General features: G+C 34.7%; 1 protein-coding gene across 1 annotated transcript in view; it reads left to right on the forward strand.

Moving 5' to 3' along the window:
• The window catches only part of CSTF3 (cleavage stimulation factor subunit 3), a 68,427-nt gene that overhangs the window by 23,867 nt on the left and 17,188 nt on the right, over window positions 1-27,372 (forward strand). Inside the window, exons 4-5 of the mRNA XM_059406261.1 lie at window positions 26,524-26,556; window positions 26,946-27,043. Of these exons, the coding sequence (XP_059262244.1) occupies window positions 26,524-26,556; window positions 26,946-27,043 (131 nt within the window). The remainder of the gene's footprint in view (window positions 1-26,523; window positions 26,557-26,945; window positions 27,044-27,372) is intronic.

Genomic DNA, 27,372 nt, shown 5'->3' on the forward strand with positions numbered 1-27,372 from the left:
ATTGTATAGTCACTATTTCTCCTTTCGTCATTAATAAAATAATGGGGATATACTACGACTGTAAAACTCCTGTTTCTCATCCAGCAACCACCCACTTCATTTGGAAATTTTAAACAGTTTTGTCAGGAATCATTGATGTTTTTCTTCTGACAGATTATCTAGTTTTTTTGTGTGTGTGTTTTTATTGTTGAGTGTAAGTAGGTACTCTATTCAATAGACTCAAACTTCGAGTATATTTGAGAACTGTTGGAGAGTGCCAGCTTTTCTTTACTTGCTTCCACATTTTTTTTTAAATAGCAACGTTTTAATTTTTAAAGATTTTGTTATTTGAGAAAGAGAGACATGAGCTGGGAGAGGGAGAAACAGGCTTCCCTGCTAAGCAGGGAGCCTGATGCAGGGCTGGACCCCAGGATGCTGGGATCTGAGCTGAAGGCAGACGCTTAACCAAGACTCCCCTCCACGTTTTTTTCTTTTAAACAGTAGTTAGTGAGTTAGAAAAAATGATTTACAGGATTTCAGTGGTTTGTGATTAGCAAGTTTTCTAAATCTCATATCTCATACTCTCAGTAATGCCTTTAAATTCTGTCATAAATCACATGGGGAAGATAACATTTGCTCCTCAATTCTTAGGTTTATAAAAACTTAACTAGTTCTATGAGAATCACTGTAGGCCACAGAAAATTAGTATCTTACTGATTTATTAGCCAAATGGCAAGTTATTTCAAATAAGAATATATATATATATATTTTTAAATCATCAGGTCTTTGGCTTTAAAACAGGTTAGGAAGTGAGTTTAAAAAGTCTAGAAAAGAATGAAAAGTTTCTAGATAAGTATTTCATTGTGTTTGCAAATGCTATATTCTTAAAGTACTTAAATAATTTCTTTACTGCTTGAGGCACAAATTTGGAAAGCTAACACTTTAAAGGAAATAATTTCTCTTTTAGCAATTAAAGATCGCTTAAACAATAGAAGTGGTATTTTCCTAAAAGCTGGCTGTTTGATTATAAATTTGAATGGGTGAGTTCACAGAAGAGTGAGATTTACATTTAAAGAACATACATTCCAAGTCAAAAGAACTTACATATAGGTGTCTGCAACACAGTCCTTTAATTGTAGGGGTGGTTATTTGCTTTGTGTCTCAACTGCAGTAGTACATTTATTCCTGATTATCTGTTACTGCAACAGTGGCATTGTCAATTTTTGGTAGTGCAGAAAAGATGTTTGAAGAATTGGTCATTTCTTGAAAGAAATGTGGGAGATTTGTAGTTATAAAGGGTAGTATGGAGAAACAGAAATGGCACAGAATTTGAAATCCGATGGACTAGGATTTTGTACTTTAAGCTCTTCCATTGTTTATTTATAAGAAGGTTCAGGTTATTTATTTGTTTATTTTGAAAGATTTTATTTATTTACTTGACAGACAGATCACAAGTACACTGAGAAGCAGGCAGAGAGCCGGATGCGGGCGGAATCCCAGGACCCTGGGATCATGACCTGAGCTGAAGGCAGAGGCTTTAACCCACTGAGCCATCCAGATGCCCCAGGTTATTTATTTTTAAGTAGGTACACTCCATGCCCAATGTGGGACTCAGCCCATGACTCAAAGATCAAGAGTTGACAGAACCAGCTGGGTATGCTTCCCTTTTCAGGCTTTTATTATGAAAATTCTAAAATAGAAAAACTGAAAGAATAACATGAATATTAAATACCTATAGACCTTCTACCTTGACTGGATGTTATGTTTTGGCATACAGGCTTTATCTTTCTCTGTTTATATAAAAAATATTTTACTGCATAACCACAATACCATTATCATACTGAAAAAGAACACTAGTGTTCTAATACAAGTTAATATGCAGCTTATGTTTACATTTTTCAGCTGTCCTAGGATTTTTTTCCTAAAATTCCCTGTTTCTGTGATAGATAAGATTATTTGAATTTTCCCCTTACGGTGTTCCAATTTTTATTTATTTATTTATTTATGTATTTATTTATTTTAAGATTTTATTTATTTGTTTGAGAGAGAGACAGTGAGAGACAACATGAGCGAGGAGAAGGTCAGAGGGAGATGCAGACTCCCCATGGAGCTGGGAGCCTGATGCAGGACTTGATCCTGGGACTCCAGGATCATGACCTGAGCTGAAGGCAGTCGCTCAACCAACTGAGCCACCCAGGCGTCCAGTGTTCCAACTTTTAAACTTTCTTTTTCTTAAGGGAGAACATGCATGTGAACAGGGGGTGGGGAAACAGGGAGAGAGAGTCTCAAGCAGGCTCCGTGCTCATTGTGGATTCGACGTGGGGCTTGTACTCACAACCCTTGAGGTCATGACCTGAACTGAAACCAAGAGTCCTGTTGCTTAACTGACTGAACCACCCAGCTGCCCCGATAATGGTCCTTTTTTCTTCTGTGCTTTGTGTTTAAGTTAAATTTACCACACAGTTTTTCCATTTCTCCGATCCATCTCTTCTTTATCTGAATAGGAAAGACTAATGTGAATTCAAGTATTCGTTCCAATAATCTATATAAAAATGGCAAAGTCCCATTAACTCTTCTAGATATGTAATGTTAGTAAGTTGGGAGTTTTTTATATTTTTACCAAGAGGCGACTTATTTTCTAAATTTAAATACATTTGCTATAACCCAAAGGTTTTGCGGTTCTTACCTAAAATATGCATGGAATTGAACTGGAGTTCTTAAATGTAAGCAAATGTTTTTTCATTTATATTTTCGTTATAGTTCTGCAAAACTACTTTTATGGAAAAAATCTGTGGACATTACCTAATGAAGATACTTTTGGAGGTGAAAGGTTTTTCCAGAGCAGATTTTTAGAAGTAAAGAGTTCAAGTTACATTTTAAAAATTCATAGTTGATTTTCAGTTGTATCTTACTATAGTGATTTTTCCTTTATCTTATTACTGTCCTCAATGGTAATAGCTCAAATTATTGTTATTTTAATATATTCTGGCATTGTGTTTAGTACTTTATATGGGATATTTGATTAACCACAGTTTACCTTTTGAGGTATGTGTGTGTTACCCCTCCTTTTTTTTTCTTTTTTTTTCAGATGACCAGCTTTTCTGAGATTTAGATTATTTAAACAACTTTGTTAGCATCAACAAAACTCATGTTTAAAGTGGGAAAGAGGTTTATAGTCAAGTGTTCTAATTCTTGGGTTTGAGCAACTAGTTCTTTGAAAAATAGATTATGTATAGCCACTCACCAACCACATACATTTGTTAAGTGTTTTAGAAGTTAGCATGAATAGTAACTTCCATGCAGCTTCATCTTATGGTTTGTAACATCTTCTAAAATTCTGCTTTGTTACGCTATGTTTTTTTACCTTTCACAGATTTAAAAAAGTTTAACCTTATGTATTTTGATAAAATTTCAGATAACAAGGGAATTCTGAACACTAACAGAAATCTTACTAATTCTGGACTTTTAATTTGTAAGGACGTGGTCTTTAAAACTATATTCAACATTAATATGAGAATAGTACATTTTACTTTCTACTTAATGAGCAGTGAGTTTTATTAAGATGGAATTGTCTTAAATCAAGACCAGAATATAGGATTTAGTGAAGAATATTAGCCTTTGAATATCTGCTTACTATACAGTTAACCTTTGTTTTCATAGAAGTGTAGAAGTCTTGCAAAATAAGTCTTTCTGGCAGGATAGACTATTTTATTTGTGTGTGTGTGTGTGTTTGTGTGTGTATGTGGGTATTTTTGGAGGGGAAATCTTTAAATTACTTGAAATTATGGGGGGGGACCTCATGAAAAATCGAAGTCAGAGGGGCACAACATTTAGTGCTCTTTTTAAAAGTTACAAAACTTTTCTTTTTTAACTTTCTTTTTAAAAAGGTTTTATTTGACAGAGACAGAGGGAACATAAGCAGGGGGAGTAGGAGAGGGAGAAGCAGGCTTCCTGCTGAACAGGGAGCCGGATGCAGGGCTCAATCCCAGGACCCAGGGATCTTGACCGGAGCCCAAGGCAGATGCTTAATGACTGAGGCACCCAGGGATGCCGAGAATCTTAACTTCTGTAGTTAATGGGAAAGTCATAGTTACTGAAACTGGGCCAATATTTCCATTTATTGGTAACCTATAGTTTATCAGACTTAGAAGGTTAAATATTTTTGAGTACATCTCCAGTCTATGTCACTGAATACTGTAATATCTTGTTTTTCATCTTATACTGCTCAGTTGATCCTAAATAAATCTATGAAATGTAAAAATTCAAATTATTTGCCTATAAAATAATTTTGCAGTTTTAAATTTCTCTTAATTGAAGAACTGTAGAAATTCATTTCAGCGTATACAGTGATGTTTATTCTAATCTTTTCTGAATAGGGAGAAAAGTGTAACTGTAGCTTAACTTCTAGGAAATGATGTGCAGATTAAAAGATGCAGAATTTTATTAGCAAACCCTTTGGCAAGTATTTTTATATGTGGGTTCTTTAAAAGTTCCCTGAATCAGTGGATGTTGACTAGAATGAAGACTTAACAGATGTCTATTGATATATTTGCCTGGGTTATATTCATTAAAATTTCCCAAAGTCTTATACTCTTTTTCTGTAGTACAATTGACTATTGAATTTACAGATTCTCAGAAAGTCACTGGGCACATTTTCATAGGTTTTTATTTGGCTATTGACAAAATACATGAAAATATGTTATTTCAGGTCCTACTTTCACTTCATGTATCAGGAGAAGATGGGGGAATTAACTTTCAAGTTAATTCTAGCATAAATGGATGCTAGACACCAACATGCTATGAACATCTCAGTGAACAAGTTTATTATAGTTTGTTGTAGAGAAACAATATGGCTGATAGGTGCTGTGATAGAGAAAACAATATGGGAGGTTGGTCCAGGAGATGTAAAACAGCAAGATTTCTAAACAGGCCTGAAATTTGTGAGTCCCTGCAAAGGGAACCACTAGTGCTGAGGCCTCAACAGAGGCAAGAAAAAAAAGAACATTGCTTTATTTGAGCAGTTGAAACAGCTTGATACTTGGTAAGCTGAATTTCACTTCTAGTCCTTCCCACTATTTCAAACAGATGACCAGATGACTTACGACCATTACTTGAAGTATTTCTTAGTTACATAAAAATATGAGCTCTATAGTTAATAATTGCACCCAAGCTTTTAGAAAATAGAACTGGAGGGAAAAGCCTGAATGTCTAAAACTTTAATGGCTAAAATAGTAAGGTGAATGTAATTTTGCTCTAGGAAAACAGCAAGTTGAGAGAACATAATTCTGGGTTCTTGTTTTAAGTCATGCCTACATAAATGTAGATGTTAACTGAGTGGAAGTTTCCTTTTCACTTTTCAAAGAAAGATACATGTTGGTTAGAAATCCTCTTTTGGTTTCATTTAATTTTTACTTGGCATTTCAGACTTAAGAGAATTTAAGAAGCTATGAGACCTTTTATTCCCTGAAATAGTCTTCAGATAGCTTGAGGAAAATGTAACAATTGGCCAAATGTTCTTTTGCAGGGAGAAAAAAGCCTTTTCAAAGGTAGAAACTAGTTATTTTTTTTATAGGTAGGTAAAATCTGAGCGGTTGCCTTTTTTTTTTTTTTTAAGATTTTATTTGTTTGACAGACGGAGATCACAAGTAGGCAGAGAAGCAGGCAGAGAGAGGAGGAAGCAGGCTCACTGCTGAGCAGAGAAACCTATGCGAGACTGGATCCCAGGACCCTGGGATCATGACCTGAGCCGAAGGCAGAGGCTTTAAGCCACTGAGCCACCCAGACGCCCCTGAGTGCTTGCTTTAATCAGTTTGGTTCCTAGAAGTTTACACCATAAGTAAAAATGTTTTTACTAAATGCCAGTCCTAGGATACCACATACCAGTCTCTAGCTTATTCAGTAACATAGAATTTCTAGATTGACTTATGCACAGGAAAAAAGATTTTTATTCGTTTTATAAACTGTTAATGAAAGAAATTTGAGACTTTACTACCTCAGTTTGGTTAAACATGGAGTTTAATGTGCAAGTGTGCACTAAAAGGGACAGTTGAACCAAAGGGACATTTAACCAAGATTTTTAAATGCCACTTACCCTTACTGAAACTTATTTTGAGGAAAACCCTGGAATTCATGTCCTGATGTCTTGTGAATATTTTTGGAATACATAGACTGGCTAAAATTAAGAAAAAAGCAAAACAGCTGGTTTCCAAACCTATTTTTGGTAAAGCTGTGCCAGTTTCTAAGTTTTCAAATTTTCTTAAAGTCCAAAAATTATTAGGGTGGGAGTATTGTCTATTTACAGCAGTATGTTAAATTAATAAGGGGGGAAGTATTAATAATTATATTGATGTGATAATGATCTATCTATATTTTTAAAGATATTATTTATTTATTAGAGAGCGAGAGAGGGAACACAAGCACAGGAAGTGGGAGAGGGAGAAGCAGGCTTCCTGCTAAGCAGGGAGCCCGATGTGGGGCTCAATCCTAGGACCCTGGGATCATGACCCGAGCCAGAGGCAGCCGCTTAACGACTGAGCCACCCAGGCGCCCCATTTTAGAATGGGATTGCATGAAATAGTGTTTCTATAACTGTAAGAGTAATTAAGGGTTATACTGCATCTTTGAACACTGAATTAGTGAGTCTGGTTCTTGATTGGGTTTGGCTGCTTTCTGGAACCTTCAAAACCATTACAATAATCAGGGCTCTCGTCCAAGTGGAATTTGGTATAGCAATAACAAAATTTGTACATTTTAACTGAGTTCATATCTGTAAATTTTGTTTAAACATCAGGTATTAGTCAAATGCAGATAGGTTGATTAGTTTTTAATTAGTCTATATGAGGGATAAATACTGGGATACCAGATTCAGTATAAAATTTTGTGCTTGATAATTGTATGGTAGATAACTCATGTATTAAAGTCTCTTCATCAGTCACACTAGCCTCCTTAAATGTTCTAGACATATTCCCACCTCCAGGCTTTTCTTTACAAATTAGCTCTGTTGTCAGCTCTAAAGATATAGCTGCTTAAGTAAATCTTTTGCGTTCTTCAAATCTGCAAGAAAAAGTGTTATCTTCACTGAGAGATCGGCTATGGCTACTGAATGAAACTTGCCACCTCTTTCCCAACTCATCAAAATTCAAATCTTAACTCTATTTTTTTTCAGCTATAATACTTACTGTGTTTATAATTTCTCCTTTGTACTCTGTTAGGTTTCAGGAACTGAGAATGATGCTTGACATACAGTGGTACTTGGTTGGATGAAAAATTGCAGTGGGAAGTAAAATTGAGATCATATTGTTTTACAACTTGAATTTCAATTTTTAAAAAGATTTTATTTATTAGAGTGAGCACAAGTTTTGGGGGAAGAGGTAGAGAGAGAGGGAGAAGCAGACTCTCCTGAGCAGGGAGCCCAATGTGGGCCCTATCCCAGGAGTCTGGGATCATGACCTGAGCTGAAGGCAGATACTTGAACCAACTGAACCACCCAGGTGCCCCTTGAATTTTAATTTCTAAGAATCAGAGTATGGTACCAATTTATGGCAAAATGTATCCTTTTTTATAAAATTAAACATCTAATAGCTTTACTGTTAACAGGTTAAAAAAGGTGTTCTTCTAGTTTATCTAAGATGCAAAGGAAATGTTTTTGTCTGATAGCCTGAGATGATTAGGTATCATAGATTAAGCTTTACTGCTGTTTAGAATTATCTTGATGTATGACACAAAAGTGTTTTTAAAGAATTACCCAATTTAAAGGGTATTACTAATTGACCTAACCATTTTGAAGTAACTTTTAAAAATTGCTTGTAGTTCTGAAATAGTTGCAGATAAAACTTTAAAACTTGGTATAAAATAAGTTCCTGGCAAGTTAAAATAAAGTTTTGGCAGTATTATATTGGAGTGAAATTTCTGAGATATTTGTATGTATATATATGATTAAAACTTGAGTTTTCACATGTTGATTTATGAGATTTCACAGGTGGTTCTGTCAAATTAGTAAAGCATAGACATTCTAACTCCCCACCCTCTTTCACAACTGTGACTAATATATATGTACACAATGCCAGCATCTGATTGACGAGTGGGAATTCTTTTTGCAAAAACTAAAATACTATATTAAAATATTAAATATTGAAATATATAAAGGCCTTTTAATACATAAACAACTTTATATAGATTTATTTTTAAAGACAAATATAAGATTACCCTAGCTTTCATCTTTAAAAAAAAAAAAAGGCTGTAGAATTCTGTGTTAAATATTAGTTATCATTTTACTTTTTGTTCTTGAGATTTTCACCCAAGCTTCACTTACTTGGGCATAGCAAACCTTAAACTCAAATTGCTGGATTCATCTAGTGTTTCAGAGAACTAAATTGGGAATTCTGTAATATATGGTTTGTTTAATTCTATTTTTTTTTTAAACTTTGGGATTCAGTGTATCGGTGAACATTGGATTTTAAAGTTTTAAGTTACTTTTCAAGATAGTTTGTGTACAATTTTTTTCCCCAAGGTTTTTGAAAGCTAAATAGTATGAAACATTGAAGATTTGGGTAGTATGGTGAACTTCGTTACTCAGATCAACTCTCACTGAAAGCAACTAAGACTGCAGGACTGAATTTGATAAAAGCCTACTGGAAGAACTGATAGTAAGGATTTGCCAGGCCAAAACTAATTTCAAAACAAACACAGAAAAACAAAAATAGGAACACTGGGAGATAAGCAAAATACCTCAGTTGTTTTTACCCTGAGAATCTTTGCCACACTGGGAGAACACAAGCTGCAACTGTTAATGCTTCCAAGGGCTCAGGCAACAAAAATCGGAGCCCAAGTCTGCTCAAAATATTCTTCCCCTTTAAAACTGTGTAGGTAATACTCAGGATGAGAGTGAACCAGAAAAAACTGTGCTATCAGCCTAACTTAGAGGAGACTGAGGACATTTACTATGATCCTGACCAGAAAGGAATGGGGAAGTCCTGATAGGATACAGCAGAGTTGTCCTTTGAATGGATTTGTGGTTAAAATAAACAACTCTTGGGTGGTTCAAAAACAAAACAAAACCCCATTAATGTAGGGTGGACTCAGTCTGAGTTTAGGCTCTTCATAAACCAGTAAGTTTACTCAAACCCTTTCTGGAAGATTGTACTTTCATCACAAAAGCCATTTAAAAAATTTTTTTTTTCTCCACAAATATTTTTCCAAGGAGAAGGGTTTCAATTATTAAAAACCGCATGTAAGGAAACCACATACGCAGAAAAAGATCAACAAAGACTTCAGTTAAGGTTGAATTGAGTTGAAACAGATTAGGCACTCTGAAGAGAAACTTGAAGGAATCCAGATTAGAGCCTAAGAGACCATGAGATAGAAAATATGAGAGAGATTAAGAGCCACAAAGCATAGAGTGAAAATGTGTCTAATTGAAGTTTCAGAAGTAGAAGAGAGATTGGGCAGAAGCACAATTTGAAGAGCTAAATACTAATTTTCCAGAGTTCAGGATGCTCAATGGATCCCAAGTAATAATAATAATAATAAAAATTTCCACATAGTTACATGAAAATGCAACCATAGAAAACAAGATCAGAAAAATCACAGCAACAGCTATCTACAAAAAGACAAATGAACAAAGGATTGGCAAGTTGATCAACAACTTCCCAACAGCAGCAATGGAAGCCAGAAGACATTGGAATTGGCACTTCAATTTGCTGAAACTAGTTGTCAAAGCTCTATATCCAGAAATAAAATCTTTATGGAGATGAAAGAAATTCTAGGCAAGATTAATAAAACAACAAAAGCATCGTCAAAGATACATACTTTTGGACATTTCCAATTATAGTTTCCTCAAGCTTAAATACATGATAAGGAATTTTAAGTAAGTATCCATGAGGTTACCCTGAATATTTGTTTTCTTAATAAGTTTTCTCCCCCAAATTCATTCTGTTGTAATGAAAGTTCTCTTGAGTGGGCCTTTATTAGAATTGTAGTTAATATTTATTTTTAGTTTCATTTTTTAAAAAGAAGGCAATTATGAATTTTATGTTTATCATATAAATTTGGTAAATCTTATTTGATTGCTTTAGTGCTGAAGCTTATAAAGTTTGTGTAGAACAGTGTAAGTGTTGACTCTAAGTCATATTTTTATCCATTTGTAATCATTTCAATAGTAGTTAAGTATTATTAATACCTGATAAAACACTCTAAATAATCTTGAATTATACCAGTATTTTATTTCATTAGTTAATACCATTTTTATGTTTGAAAATTATGAGTTAAATTTTTATGGTAATACTTCTGTACTTTATCAGTTCGTGATAGATTTCTTTTTAAAATGCTTAAATTCTAGTAAGTGGAAGTTGAGAAAGTAATTCTTTGTCTTAAAATATAATGTTAGTTAAATAGTTAAACAGTATTATACATCTAATTTCTGCCTGGCTGGCTCAGTTGGTAGAGCATCCAACTCATGTTCTCAGGGTTCATGAGTTCAAGCCCCATGTTGGGTGAAGGGCTTTACTTAATTTAAAAAAATGAGTGAAATAGGGAGACTAATTTCTGTGTGCATAATACATATCCCATGTCTTTTGTACATTTTTAGAGATTTGGAGGGTTTGTTTAGGGTTTTAAAAATATGGTTCAAAACTCCCAAGTTACTAACAAGGCTTACAGTGAAAGGTTTTTCATCTGCCTGTCCTTGAGCCACCCATCTTCTCAGTGAAATAGATTCAGCCTATGTTTTTCTCTTGTACTTTTACATGAATAATTGCCTCTTATGTTTTGCACTTGCTTTTTTTTTTTAATTATTTAAAATGAATTTTAAAAGTAATTCTTTTTACAAGTGCTTTTTTTGCTTAACCCATCTTCTACTGAGGGATATTTAGGTTCTTCCCAGACTTCTTGTAATATGAACATTACCACATTGAACGCTGAACATCTTTTTTTTTTTTTAAGATTTTATTTATTTATTTGACAGATGGAGATCACAAGTAGGCCCAGAAGCAGGCAGAGAGAGGAGGAAGCAGGCTCCCTGCTGAGCAGAGAGCCTGATATGGGGCTTGATCCCAGGACCCTGGGGGATCATGACCTGAGCCAAAGGCAGAGGCTTTAACCCCCCGAGCCACCCAGGTGGCCCCCTTTTTTTTTTTTTTTTTTTTTTAAGTAAAGATTTTACTTATTTATTTGACAGAGAGATGACAAGCAGGCAGAGAGGCAGGCAGAGAGAGAGGAGGAAGCAGGCTCCCCGCTGAGCAGAGAGCCCGATATGGGCTCGATCCCAGGACTCTGAGATCATGACCTGAACCGAAGGCAGAGGCTTTAACCCACTGAGCCACCCAGGAGCCCCCGTTGAATGTCTTTCTATATGTCATTTCCATTTGTGTGAATATTTTTGTAGATTAAGTTTCTAGATGAGTTGCTGGATCAAAGAGTATGTGGGATTTTTTTTTAATTTTCTATATCCAAGTTCCCTTTCACAGAGGTGGTAGCAATTTAAAATCCCATTGATAATCCTTGGAAAACTTCACTTCCTCACATCCTCTTAATGCAATATATTACTATACTTTAAAACTCTAGCCAGTATTTATAGGTAAATAATCTCTGTGTGGTTAATTTGCATTTCTCTTATGAATGAGATTGAGCATGTTTGCATGTTTAAAGACTTTGGATTTCTTTTTCTGAGCCCCGATATGATACCCTTACCACATTTTTCTGTTCTGCTTTTTCTTATTTGCAGAAACATTATATATTAGGGGAGTTAAGGGATTCTTCACAATTTGCTATTTAAAAGTTGAAGTAATTTTGACATAAAAGTTAAATAGTATATTCTCTTGATTGCTTATGTTTTTCTCAGGGACAAATTGGAACAAATGATAAATATGCTCTGAGATGAAAAGCCAATATTTTTCTTTGTTTTTTTGGTGTTCTTCACTTGCTCTCAGTACTTTACTTTCAAATACATGTTTTGTGCTTAGCTTTTAATTTAGTGGATCAACCCTGTAATTTCCCATTTAAATCTTATGTTTACAAGTTATTTTTCTCACATGTCTTGAGCTTTCTATTTCCTGCAACTCAACATTAGAAAGACGTGAGAGGGCGCCTGGGTGGCTCAGTGGGTTAAGCCGCTGCCTTCGGCTCAGGTCATGATCCCAGGGTCCTGGGATCGAGTCCCGCATCAGGCTCTCTGCTCAGCGGGGAGCCTGCTTCCCTCTCTCTCTCTGCCTGCCTCTCTGCCTACTTGTGATCTCTGTCTGTCAAATAAATAAAATAAAATCTTTAAAAAAAAAAAAAAAGACGTGAGAAAACTCAAATACCCGAAGGTAATGATAATAGTTTTAAATAGATTTTTTATTTTGTTTTAATTGATTAATTTATTTGACACAGAGAGAGCAAACATACAAGTAGGCAGTATAGCAGCTAGGGAGTTGAGAAAGGAGTCCGACGAGGGGTTCTATCCCAGGACCCTGGGATCATGACCTGAGCCGAAGGCAGATACTTAATGACTGAGCTACTCAGGTGCCCCTTTAAGAAGATTTTGTAAGGGTATACTTCTTTTGCTAGTTACTTGCTTTTTCCCCTTAAATTGATTTGACTATAAAATATTTGTGAAGAATAATCTTGATTCACAGTATAAATTTTCTTGAGCTATTAATTAAAAACAAGCATCAAAACCATGAAGGCACTTTTAAGAATTATGGAAATCACTTCGAAGTGAATTTTATATTACATAGATTATATTTGTACTATTTAACGTAAAACTTGTTGATTTATTTAATATTAAACATTTTAAAATTAGTTTTCCCAATTGTTGAGGTAACTAAACACTTACAAAGTCTGGGTTTTCAAATGAAGCAATTTGGAAGTCCATCCCTACATTATTTTATGCCTTGTCTGTGTGCATTTTGTTGGATGAGGGCATGGGGGTGGGGCAGGAATGGTCCTGTCCCAGGCTTCTGTCCTCCCTTAGATTTAGGTAGTGGTTAGAAAAGGGCTGTCCGTTCAGCTTCTTAGAGACTGAGCAGTAGGAAACTTACTTTCCTATTACTTCTTATGTGCCATAAACTTTGATAATCTGACAGCTGCACTAGCCTGTCATGTAAAGCCCAGACTAAAATAGACCTGTGTTAGAATCCGCTGGGAAAAATGACCATCTGTTTATTAGATGACAGGACCTTCCAGACTTCATTTATAAGCTAAAATATTAGCTTGATCCAGGGCTTCCTATTCAGCTTTTTTCCCCCTTCAGCTTTCTTTACATTTAAGTGAGCACAGTGGGGGTCTGTTTTGTATAACAAGAATGCCACTATAATCCTTCTTTCTTGTCCCCTGAAACCTTAATGGCAGCGTTCCATGTAGAACTTGAGCTTAATTCTTTACTTTTGGTGGTATCACTTTGGAAAATGTCCTCACAAACATGTATTTGGAGGAGATAAAATATAAAACATAAGCCAAACATTTCAAACTATATATATTGTAGAAAAATAGGGCATACTTCTCTTAAGCCTTTATAGGCCTGTTTAGAGAAAGTCACTTAGGAACTTATGAAGTAAGGAAAAAAGTTTTAAAATTTAAGTACCTATTAGGTTATTTTATAAACATTTTGGAGATAATAAATACTTAAAATTTTAAAGTAGGACTTAACTCATAAAAATAGAACCAGAGTTTGAATTTTGGAACATATCCATCATAGAAGAAGATGATTCAGGTCTCAATCTTATTTATTTATAATTGGTTAGTTATGTCTACTTATTTAAACCTCACGTCGGAGCCCCAATTTCTCATCTTTCAGGTGGCTATTTGAAGCAGTGTTACATTGGAAATAAAAACTTTTAAGAGAATAAATGAAAAAATTGATTTGATATTTGCATGGAATTGTCTAAGCCACGTGAAAAATCTACTTTCAAACTCCATATTAGCATTTTAGTCAGTCCTTAATCTATTTTATAAAATTGTTATTCTAAATTGACTGACAGTATAATATTCTTTCTAAACCATTTTATGGAGGTTGGGTTTTTCAGTTCAAGTTTTAAAAAGAATTACAGAACTCCTAGCTTTTTATAAAAGTTACACATTTACTTTTTTACAGTTTCGTAGATACTTAATTTAGTGTAATATTCCACAAGGAACTTCAATTTAGCAACTGTTTATTGAATGTTCTATGTTGGGAACTACTCTAGGTGCTGCAAAATAAACTGGTGAAAGTCAGTGCCTTTGTGGGATTTTTTTAATGATGACTCATTTTCATATGAGCCAATGGAATACTGAAAAAATACAGTTCCTATTGCAGGCTTTCATATACAGTTGTCACAAAAGCTAAATATGTGGGTGAATAAAAATTTTGGAATGAAATGGTTCAGTTTTAAAGGTCAAGCATAATGAAGTGGCATCAAATAAATGGAAGTTAAGAGAAAAGAGATGAGAGGAATTGTGAATTTGTTATTATTTAAAAGGGAAAATAAAACATATTTTTCTTTTTTAAAAGGGTAACACAATTCATGTTTATTACAGAAAAGCTAGAAAAGTTTAAAGGGAAGAAATTGTATTGCTACTACCTTAATCCACTGTTGGCTTCTCTATGTGTACCTATGTGTAAAATCTTAAGACTTTTTATAACTTAGATTTTCTACATGTGTTACTTATACTGAATTGCTTTTAAGCCAAAGTAGTCCATTCTAGATAATGTTATGTAATCAGTCCTTTACTGTTGTACATTATATTGTTTTCCATTTTTTTGCTTTATAAGAAACTTAACAAATACGATTTTACCTTTACACATTTATAACAATTTCTTCAGATTGACTATTTAGAATTGCTATTTCACAATCAAAAGTTGCTGCCATGATCTTTCAAATGAGCCAGGTAAGGGCCTTTTAAATTGCTTCCAAATTTTAGTAATAATGGCCACTGTATAGTTTGCCCAGGAATAGAGAGGAAAAGATTACATAAATGTACAAATTTGGTGGAAAAGATGGTTGGGAGATTATTTGGTTAGCATATATTTAAATGCAATATAGAATTAGGTCATTTTAATAACTATGCATGTAGGATTGAGAAAGCTAGAATTGAGTCATACAAATGTTGATTTGGGCTTTTTTTTTTTTTTACATGAGAAGGGTATGAAGTGCAGAGCTGCAGAACTTAATTATAATTTCTGATCTAAAATTCAAAGCATGCAGTATAAGTTTTGGAGAAATGGGATTTTTTTTCTACGTTCATGAATCTGTTGATAAGGAAATTGAAGACTAGGCAAGTTGCTTCAAAACTAGACAAATGTAATGCACTAAATTTATTCTACTTTTTTATGGAAGCATAATCTTGATTTCCAGAAATGATTTTAGGAAAGTCCAGATGATGCATTACCCATGATGCTACATATCTAGTATCAATGTTATACTTGATTTAGCAATGTAAAAGCATATATAAAATGAATGGAAAAATGGAAACGAATGGAAAAAATTATGATGTCATTGAAAATTGGCAAGCAAAATGGTATACTGTTATGAATTTATCAAAATGGGAAGGAAATTGATTAGTAAAACTAGAATGATTCACAGTAGAGGAGTGACTATGGCTTTTGTCCCATGATAATTATTAATTTTTTAAATAGCAATTCTCAATTTGTGAAATTGCATATGTAGTGAGAAATATATTAAGAGAAGAAAGAATTGTAAAGAGTTTTAAGTAAATGGTTTTCCACTTCAAAAATTTTCCCCTTTAGAGGCACCTGACTTGGTCAGAAGAGCATGTGACTTTTGATCTTGGGTCCTGAATTTGAGCCCCATGTTGGATGTAGAGATTACTGGAAAAAAAATTCCACTCCACATGTTTTTAAAAACGTTGTATAACTATACTCATGGAAGATTAACTCAGCAAATGAGTGGAGTTAGATACTTTCTAGGGTGATACATAAAGTTCTTGTAATAATGCTAGAGAAATTATATTACTGAATAGTATTTTTTTTTAAAGATTTTATTTATTTATTTGACAGAGAGAGATCACAAGCAGGCAGAGAGGCAGGCAGAGAGGAGGAAGCAGGCTCCCTGCCGAGCAGAGAGCCCGATGTGGGACTCGATCCCAGGACTCCGAGATCATGACCTGAGCCGAAGGCAGCGGCTTAACCCACTGAGCCACCCAGGCGCCCCCTGAATAGTATTTTTAAGTTAGGCTGGAAGGGTTTTCATTTTATTAAGAGGATAATTCATAAAAGTTGAAAACTAAGGTAGCATAGAAAACAGTATAAATAGATTGGAAAAAAACTGTTAGACATTTGAGGGAAGCAAATCAGTACTTCTGCTTAAGCATTATTCAGGGTGCATATTTTGGAATCGATACTGTTTTTGCGATCAGTAACTTATAAAATTGGTTTTTTGACATTCCTACTAGCTGAAAGATCTCAAATGATCGTATGTATTTCTCATTCTCAGTTTTAATGTACTGGGGTTTTGGAGGGGAAGGACCAAGGGAAGGGGGTTGAGAGACAGAGACAGAGAATCTCAAGCAGGCTCCACACCCACACTCCACAAGTAGACTGAGCATAGGGCTCAGTCTCACAACCCTGAGATCATGACCTGAGCAGAAATCAAGAGTGGATGCTCAACTGCCTAAGCCACCCAGGTGCCCCTAATGTAAGAATTTCTGTCCCACAAGGCAGATTTGAGAGAATGATGGAGAGGTGGCATAATGGTGCTAGAGTAGCAAAACCAATTGAGCCCACTGATAATAAGTGATTTTTGATACTTAAGACCAAATTACTTTTCTCAAAAAGTAAAATATCCTGCTCTATTTTCCTTACTCAAAATTTGAAGGATATTCTTGAAAAATAATGTTTGGCATAATGTTGACAAAATATTTTTTCCTGGGAGCAAAGAATTTATAGACATTAAGTAAAACAGACTGTGTCTATAGATGTCAAGTGAGGGTGGTTGACAAATGCCCTGTATTTGGGACAAAATCAAATTTAGTTGAGGGGCACCTGGGTGGCTCAGTGGGTTAAAGCCTCTGCCTTCAGCTCAGGTCATGCTCCCAGCATCCTGGGATCGAGCCCCTCATCAGGCTCTCTTCTCTGGGGAAGCCTGCTTTCTCCTCTCTCTCTGCCTGCCTCTCTGCCTGCTTGTGATATCTGTCTGTCAAATAAATAAATAAAATCTTAAAAAAAAAAAAATTAAGTTGAAAGTTTTAGCTTTGGTGGTTTTGGTTGAAGTCAGTTTTGCCTGATTTACCTATCACTTATTTAACTTTTTTAGCTTTGTAGGCCTGGCTGAGAATTTCAGAGCATTTAAAAATGAATCTAAAATAGAGATGTTTATAACCAGAGAAAAATACCAGTAAATTACTCAGAAGAATTCACTGCCCCAAATCAACTATGACTTTCTCTCCAACTCTTTACTGCAGTAAAATTGTGTTATAGAAAATGTGTTATGGAAATATGTAACTGAGACAACTCTCAATTCTCCCAGTGATAACAGTGTTGTGTGCATTTCTCCTTAGTTTATGTTTCTTGTACTCTAGAGTTAGGGGTGGTGGTGAGGAGGATAAGTAGGTGGGTAAACATACCAAATGTGTGTGTATTTTTTAAATTCCACTTTTAAACTAGTATATTGAAGATATTTCTATTTAGTATTATAAATCTACATCATTGCTTTTGAATTTTATGTATATATGTATACCCCATTCCATTGTTTAGACAAAGCATAATTTAGTCATTCTGCCTTTGGTCATTTGAGGTTCCAAATTTGTGTATTAGAAGCAGTCTTTTCTTTTCTTTTTTTTTTTTTTTTTAAAGATTTTATTTATTTATTTGACAGAGATAGATCCCAAGTAGGCAGAGAGGCAAGCAGAGAGAGAGAGAGGAGGAAGCAGGCTCCCTGCTGAGCAGAAAGCCTGATGCGGGACTCGATCCCAGGACCCTGAGATCATGACCTGAGCCGAAGGCAGTGGCTTAACCCACTGAGCCACCCAGAAGCAGTCTTTTCAATGAACATCCTCATACATGTATCTTGCTAAAGAGCAATATAGAGTGTAGTCGTTAAGAGCTCAGTTGTGCAGTCATGGGCAATTACTGAACCTTCTCAGTTTTCTCATCTTTAAGTAATAGAAATAGTACTTTATTTACTGGAGTGATTAAATGAGTTAATATGTCTATATACTCTTAACTAGAATAGTGCTTAACATACATTAAATATTTAATAAATGCTGCTAGTGTTAGCAGTATTTTGTATTGATTTCAACTTCCAACAAGTTTAATTCTTTCAACTGTTAAATTTAAATTTGTAATAGATAAGCTATAAATTTTATTACCACATCCACTGATCTTTTTTACTCCCACATTCATTTTGACCTGTGGCATATCCTACCGTTCACCAGTTCCCTTTCTTACAATGTTAACTACTTAGATGGGATTTTGTCCTTTTTCTGTTAGCTTATGTACTTGTTAGGCTTCTTTTCTTTTTCTCTGCTTTAGGGAATATACCTAATGTCTTAGGCATTATACACTCTGGTATATATATGTAAGTTATTTTAAAACAAATGACTAGAATACAGATTCTTTATCCCTAGTCTAATTTGAAACCAAATACCTTATCTCCTGACTAAGTTGTTTCTAGTCTGGTACTTTTGTATAGTCATCTCATATTAAATCTAATAAAAAGTAAACTTTACAACACCTACCATAACATTTTTTATTATTCTCATGAAAAAATACTTCTGTTGCTCTTTCCTCTATATTACTGGTTTTCTCTTTCTATTTCCCCTCCCCCAAATTCAGGCTACTTAAGGATGACAGTAGTAGCCTTTTAGCTATTATTCTGTCAGCTAGTGCCTGCTTGCTTCATCCCATAGCATTAATGCCGCCAGTCTTCCTCACCTGCACCTCCCACCCTAGTACTGATGAGCCATTGTTTATGTTCCTTATTGGTGACATCCAATTTTTTGTGCATCAGATTTAAACTCTGCTTAGCTTAGCATCAGATTTAAACTCTGCTTAGGCCCTTTGTAGTGGACCTCTACTACAGTTAGCCATGCTGCTTTCCTAGTTCTTTCTCCTGTGGATGTCTTCACTGTTCCACAGAAAATTCCACACACTCATGTCATTGATTTATACAAACCTTTTTTCTCATTAATGGCCTGGATTTTGCCTGCTTAGTGAAACTTTCCTTGCTAACTCCAATTTGCATAGAACTCATTTTCCTCTGAATTTTATAGGACATGGAACATATACAAAATAATTTAAAGTTAGTCCTCTGTTCTTTCCAGTAATTACTTTCATGTGTCCAAGTAGATTATAAGCTCCTTATTAGAGCTCAGTTTCCTGTTCTCTTATCCACTTCATAAATTCTATGCACACACTGGATACTCTTCTTTTTTTTTTTTTTTTTTTTTTAAATTTTATTTATTTGCTTGAGAGCACGCGCATGAGCAGGTGAGGGGAGAGGGAGAAGCAGGCTAGGGAGCTGATCAGGGAGCCTGACAAAGGCAGTGCCGGAACCCAGGACTCTGGGATCATCACCTGAGTTGAAGGCTGATGCTTAGCCAACTGAGCCACCCAGGCGCCCCGAGGATATTTTCAGTTAGTTCAGAAAAGTGGAAGGTCAATTAATACTTAATTCGGTTAGTATGAAATATTGAAATGAATGTAAACTTAATCTAGAACTGAAGATAATCATATTTTTGCTTAGCACATTTCTTTTAAAGATTTTATTAATTTATTTGACAGAGCACACACAGCAGAGCTGCAGGCAGAGGGAGAGGGAGAAGCAGGCCTGGATGCAGGGCTTGATCCCAAAACTCTAGCATCGTGACCTGAGCCTAAGGCAGACGCTTAACTGACTGACCAACCCAGGTGCCCCTGCTTAGCACATTTTAATTTCAGTCCTAATGAGACGATAACAGTGGTCTATACTTTCCACTCATGTTTAACATTTCTGCAACACATTTTAAGTGCTTGGAGAACTGAAATTTATGGGACATGAACAGGTTTATCTAAATCTGTATATGTGTACGTTGGCATACATTTGTAACTACATTTAATAGAAAAGTTATGTTATAGAAATAATACCCTATAATATAGGAAAAAATAGGAAGTATAGATGCACAAAAATTTAAAACTACCTAGTTTCTTTATTTACCTGGCTCCTTCACTAAAATAGAACTCCATGGGTTATAAAACTTAATCTACCACTCTCTCCAGTGCTAGAAAAGAGCCTGCCTCATAGGCATGCCATTATTTGTTAAATAAAAATGAATTTATTTCAAGACAGTCCTTCGCTGATATTGGGACTGGGTGGTGGAAAGGAGAATGTTTTGCAGCTACTCCAACAACTTGAAAGCTGTTGGTCTATCTTAGTGTCAGTCTTCAGTATTTCCCACATTCCTTAAACACTTCTTATATTCTGTAATCTTCCAAGACTTTTTCTCAGGATATAAGATTAGCAGTGGGAAAGAGTAAAGGAAGATAGGGTTTATAATTAGGATGTCATTTGCTTTCAACTTTCAGGTTTAGAGCCCCAAACTTTGGATAATTAAGACAAGCAGGTTGAGGCAAATTCTGTAGCTCAAACTCAGTTTATATTGTCTTAAATTCCACAAAAGTGCATGTGCTTTACTTTGAAAAAGATGTGGGGAACAAATTAGGAATGCAGGTTTATAATTAATTCATTTATTCATCACTTATTATAAGCAAGTGCCCTGTAAATTCACTTGAGATGAGGCCTAGCCCTGCCTCTGCTGGGTAGCCCAGTAGTGTCTTAACACAAGCACTGGGGTGCTGGTCTGGCTCAGTTGGTAGAGCATGAGACTCCTGATTTCAGGTTGTAATTTTGAGACCCACATTGGATGTAGAGAAAAGTAAATCTTAAAAAACCAAACCATAAGCGCTGACTTTTCCTAATTGGTTACTATGTAAAAACGTAAAAAAAGTATGTAAAGATTTCCTTTTAGAACGTTTTGCCTATTCATAGTTACCCTGTCATTTGGGTTTATTTGTTAGATATGTTTTTGAAACATTTAAAATTAATTTTACAATTATTATTATAATTGACAATTTTGCAAATAATGTTTTTTTAAATATTCTGATGTTATGGGATTCTTTTCTTTTCCCAAGGTATAAGAAAAAAAAATAAATTCGACGAAATAAGTCAAATGCTGTTGATATATATGGGTTTATTTGATAAGAAAAATGTTAGTTTTATAGGCATTTAAACCAAACTTTTTAATAAAATGTTCAGTGAAATATGAAAAATTTTCCAACATCGACCAGAAAAAACTAATTTAATTTTGTACAGCTAAATATTGGATGTTCCAGGTAAGGGCATAGTTAATCTAACCTGTTAAAAATGAATGTTACCACAGTTAGTCAAAGGCTTATTAAACTTTTTTTCACTTCTGACCATTTATATTTTGCAAAATTAAATAATCTGCTGTAAGTCATCATTGTGTTCAATAATTACCCTGAGGATAGTTTTAGTACCAAAAGACAACATTCAATGAATGCTTGGGAAATAACTGTGGAAGTTAAGAAATGACTGGAAATGGGAAGTGTTCAAAAGTGTTAGAGATAGAACTGTATTTATTCAGTGTTATACTTGTTTTACCCTGTCCCAAATAATAACCAGTAACCCCAATAACCCCAAATTCAGTTAAATTTAAAGTTTAATTAATCTTGATAGTATTCCACTTATCTCTCTCCCCCCTTTATAAAATAAAAATGATTCCTAGGAAGTTGACACCTAGGAAATTTTTATTCCTGGGACACCTGGATGGCTCAGTTGGTTAAGTGTCTGCCTTTGGCTGGGGTCATGATCTGAAGGTCCTGGGTTGGAATCCCACATGGGGCTCCTTGCTCAGTGGGGAGCCTGTTTCTCCCTCTGCCTGCCACTTTCCCTGCTTGAGTGTGCTCTCTTGTCTCTGAAAAATAAATAAAATCTTCAAAAAAATTTTTTTTACTTGTATCCCTCCACGGCAACTTTTCATGTACTGGTAAAATTCAAATGATTTATCAAAAAAAGTAATACTGTAATTATATGATAAACAGTAGACATGTCAGAGGAATATATATTAGAAATTATCCTGAATTTTTTCTTATAATAATGTTTTAAATTATAAAAATAATATAACCACATTAGAAATTTTGAAAAAATCATTTCATCACACTGACATAAGTTATTCATATTTTGGTATAAATCTGTGCACTGTAAAACATCTTTGCGTTAGGCTAACTTGGGATTCCTGTTAAAAAACATTTAAGTCCACACATCCTTTTTTTTTTTTAAAGAATATTTATTCATTTGAGAGAGCGAGAGCACAAGCAGGGAGGAGGGTCAGAGGGAGTGGGAGAAGCAGATTCCCCACTGGACAGGGAGCCCAATGGGGGGCTGGATTCCAGGACCCCGGGATCATGACCTGAGTAGAAAGCAGACAACCAACTAAGCCACCCAGGCCCCAGAAGTTCACACTACTCAGGTGATTGCACATTAAAGTTTGAGAGTTGGAGACAAAAAAAAGGTAATTTTTTAAGAGCCCCTGTTAGTTTCATTTTAAAATTACATGCATAATGTTACTTTTATTATTTATTTTTAAGTAAACTTCAGCCCCCAATGTGGGGCTCAGACTCATGACCCCAAGATCAAGAGTTCCATGCTCTACCAACTGAGCCCCCAAGTGCCCCCAAAACATTACTTTTAATAGATAGGAACAAGTTCTAGTGAGCTTTGTAAAATTATGTGTATGTATAAAATGGGCTTATTAAATGGAGGCATTTTCCATTGGTTAATAACAGATGCAAGAGTCTCTGGTGTAAAATTTAAGGCAGTATCTAGAATTTACATTATTTTCTTTTTTCTTTCATTATTTAAAAAATTTAAACCAAGATTATGTTATGAGGTAGATTCCTGTACAAGCCTATATAACTGCTAAATATTAAGAATATTTAACTTCTAGGTAAGATGTTTTTGTGCAAATACTAGTTAGTAACGCCTAGGATAATGTTTTAGAGAACAAAAATGGACTATTAAGCAGTTTGTTCACATGTTCTTGTGCTGGTTTTTCACCAAGGTGGAATTTTTTACCAAAATGGAATTTGAATATGATCTGCAGCATAAGCTTTGCTTTTCTCTCAAATGGGGTCAATTATAACAACATTGCTTTTTTGGTTATTTGGTTTATATAGCTCTATTTAAAGAATATGTAATGGAAAGTTTATACTCCTTTAGATCAAAATTTTGTTAATTGGTATGATTCATACATCTGGAATATCTAGATGCTTTCTTTTCAATTCTTGGAAAGTGTTCATAGGACATGTTCTTATCATTCCTGTTTTATAAGTGGGAACACTGCTGCTGTGAGATATTCAGCATTTGATACAAGGTGATGAAATCCTTTTCATTTTTATAATACTGCATCAACCTGCATACAGGTTGGTACTTTTAAAATTTTAATGTTTAAAAAGTAAGATTATAGCTGCTATGTATTAACATTATAGCCATCAGTATAGGCTCTAGAGAAGGGCTGTTGAATATTTATTGGTTGAATTAATAAATGATAATCAGTGACCAGGTATTCAAGACCAGAGAATTCCACAGTTTTTCTACAAACATATATTGAATGTAATACCAATTGAAACAATAAATAATGAATCTAAGAGAGAGGACCAATTCATGTAGGGAAAAAAATTTTTTTTGGTTTATATTTCTTAAACAAAAATAGATTTTTTTAACTTAAGTGCATAAATGAAATCATATATGTACAGTCTCTTTTTTCTTGTCTCTATTCTTCTTTCTACCCTTAGAACTCTGCCTGCTATAACTATTATCAGTTTTGTGTGTATACCATATTATCTCCATGCTCATAAAATCATCTACAAACATAGATATGTATAAGTAGATTTATTTTTGATCATTGTTTTATAAAAATGAATTCTATATGTATATTTTAATCATTTTTCACTCTATAAAATCACAGGGAAACTCCCAAGTTACCTGTTACATATAGCTTTAATTCATTTTATATGGATCTATAATATTCCATGATATGGATGCACCATAATTTATTAAACCATTTCCCTACTATTGGACATTTACTTTGTTAACTGTTTCTGCTGCTGCGAAGTTAGCAGTAAATAACTGTATAACACCATTTTATCCTGTGTGCTTTTGTTTCTGTGGGGTAGATCTGAGAACAGAATGGCTAGGTCAAAAAGTATACTTTTTTATTTGAATAGATTTTGGCAAAGGCTTTCCATAAAGGTTATAACAATTCATATTTTCTTGAGCAGTGGATGAACTCTCTTTCCTCATACCACTTCAGTAGTGTTAATACCCTTTTTAAGCTTTTACCATACTGATTGGTATAAAGTGATATCTATTATTTTATTTTTCCCATTTTGGAAGTTTGTCTGTATTGCCACATTATTTTTAAACATTTGCATTTTCTCTTCTGGGAATTGCCTATTCATATTCTTTGCCAGTTTTCTCTATAAGTGTTGGTTGTCCTGGCCAATTGTGAGAACTGTTTATAATTTGTCATCTGCATTTAGGAAACTGATCACTTGAACTTAACTTCCCTCCTACTTTTAACTCAGCCTGTTCATCTCTACTGAGTCAAGCAGGGGAATGCAAGGAAACTCAGGTTTTATGGCAGCCTCAAAGAAGATGGCTGGTGGAGAACTTAAGGCAAAAAGTAAGAAACTGACCCATGAAATTATTTGGAATGCCTCAACTGCCTTTCTACCCCCAGAGGGATGTTGACAACAGCGTGGCTCCAAGAAACCGAAAAGGAGGAAAACCAGCAGGCTGAATCCTACTCTTGAGCAAAGATTTATTTTCGGTTCTATGCCCAAGGACTATGTACAGCTTATTTGCTGTCTACACCTGCTACAGAGCTGTCATGGTAGAGAAAGGGTCAGCTACCCAGGTCTGCCAACACTGAGCTTCAGTGAATAGAAAAAACAGCTACACCTCTAAGGATCCAGCAACAAGAAAGGAGTGCTAACTGAAACTGTCGGGACAGGCCCCTAACAAAGCAGAGTGACAATAACTTCAACAAAATACTATGAACACAGCAATATTGAATGTGTAGTATTAAAAAAAAAAAACCAAAATCCCATTATTTTTGAACTACTATAGCAATAAGTCAAATGGAAGAAAATGGTACCATGGAGACCTAAATTATTGGCCTGGAAAATATAGTGGAAGAAATAGTTTTAAATCTGGACCAAAATTCAAAGACAGGGTAAAAATGATAGATTTTGAGAATAGAACAACGAGATCTAGTGTGTATAAAAGGAGTTCTAAAAGGGAAAAAAAAAAGAAAAAAGGCAGTAGTTTTTTAAAAAAATTCTTGAGCTGCAAGATACCTGTTTCTGTAACTTGAAAGGGCATGCTGAATTCCAGGCAGAATTTATGCTAATAGAATAATAAATGGCAATTACTATGTCTTCACTTTGCCAGACAGCATTCTAATGGCTTCACATTAACTCAGAGTCCTTAATAATGGCCTTGCAAAATAGGCACTATCATCCCCATTATTCGGATAAGGAAAAAAGAGGTTAAGTAGATAGTCCGTGAAAACCCAAGAGGTCTGACTCCAAAGCCTGACTGAGCTGGCTCAAAGTGCAAAACTTAGGCATATTCTCTTAAAATTTATGATCTCTGAAGATCAAGAGGAAATCTTACAAGTTCTGAAGAGAAAGAGCAAGTCGCCAGCAAAAGAAACAAAGTAAAATTTTCATCTGAATCACCTTAAGCCAGGAAAGAGAAAAGGACCACAAGCCAAGATGTCTCAGATCAATCAAATTATTCACCTACCATCTGATGAAAATACTCAGAGAAAGGGATAGCTAATAATATTTAACCTTTGTCTTTGCACATGTGATTCCTCCTACCTGGGATAACTCCTCCCTTTCTTTACTAGACTAACCCCTCATCCTTAACATCTTCATCTTTTCCAGGACATTTTTTGCATGTCCCCAAGTCTGAGTTTTATACTCCCCTTAAGTGCACCCATAAGCATCCTGTATTTCCCCCATTTTGGCACTACTTTTCCGCATTAAAATTCTAAGTCCTCTGAGGACACAGACACTATGCATGTTTTGTTCACTGTGGTAGCCACAGTTCCTACCACTGTGCCTAGAATATAGTAGGTTGACTCGGTGACTAAAATGTAATTGTAGTCAAAGTTAGCAAATCTTTTTGCTCTCATACTCAGATTGTTCTAGCTATTCAAGGAAAATAAAACTTTAAATAAAGTTTGTCTTTAGTAGATATATGAGGCTTTATTCAAGGATGCCTTGTATATATTTCTGTATCTACCTTGTAACTATAATTTTACAAAATCTGAAATAAAATTTCAACAATTGTATGAAAAGCTGTGTAGACTCAGTTTATATAAGGCATATTTATAATGCATAATTATCCATGTCATGCTCAAAATTCTCTTATTTGTTATTTTGTAATGCAGAATTAGTTGGAAAGTATAGGGATGAATTTGCAAGATTAGTCAAACTCTGGCATGGTGTTTTAATACTCTAGAAACAATAATGTTAATTCTGTATTTTTCTCTATTTCTCTTTAGATAAAAGCTAAAAATTATGACAAGGTTGAAAAGGTGAGTCCTCATAAACATATTTTCAATTTTATGCTGAAGTGTAACTTAGGACTTAACACACATAGGCAAATAAAGTAAAATCATAACAATTGTTGATCTAGGTAGTAATTATATAGGACTTCACTGTACTTATTCAACTTTTTTTGTATGCTTGAAAATGTTCATAATAAAAATTTTGGAAAAGAAAATATACTCCACTGGCAAAAGTCATCAGAATGATTTTGATTATCTAAACTGAAAATAGGAGGGATTTGTTAAATTTGCCATTTTTCTGTAAGAAGATAAATTCATGAGCAGAGCTGAATTTATTTCTTTAATATTCCATTTTACCCACATACATGTGGAATTTTTTAACAGTGGATTCTGATGATATTTTCTTGTATTTATAGCTATTTCAGAGATGCCTTATGAAGGTTTTGCACATTGATTTATGGAAGTGTTATCTTTCATATGTTCGAGAAACCAAGGGTAAACTGCCAAGTTACAAGTAAGTTAAAAAAAGATCTTAAGAAAACAAGTCCTCTCTAGGCACATAGTCAGTCCCACCTTCTCTTAACTCTGGGGTGACTTCAGAAATTCAGGGTTCTCTGAGAAGTCAGTAAAACTTGGAACAAGTGCTTCAAAGAAAGTCTTATCCTGGAGAATTCAATCACCTAAGCCCTTCTATTTCAAAACACTACATTTGCAACGCCAAGTCACTTTGTTGGCAGGCTTGTCAAACTCCACAGAAAGCATCTTAACTACTTGTCAGAGCACTACTCTTGGCAGCTTACTATGCAGTGTGCTGCCTACGTATTCAAAGGTGTCTTGGACAGT

Source organism: Mustela nigripes, chromosome 1 (assembly GCF_022355385.1).
Source record: "Mustela nigripes isolate SB6536 chromosome 1, MUSNIG.SB6536, whole genome shotgun sequence".
Taxonomy (NCBI): Eukaryota; Metazoa; Chordata; class Mammalia; order Carnivora; family Mustelidae; genus Mustela; species Mustela nigripes.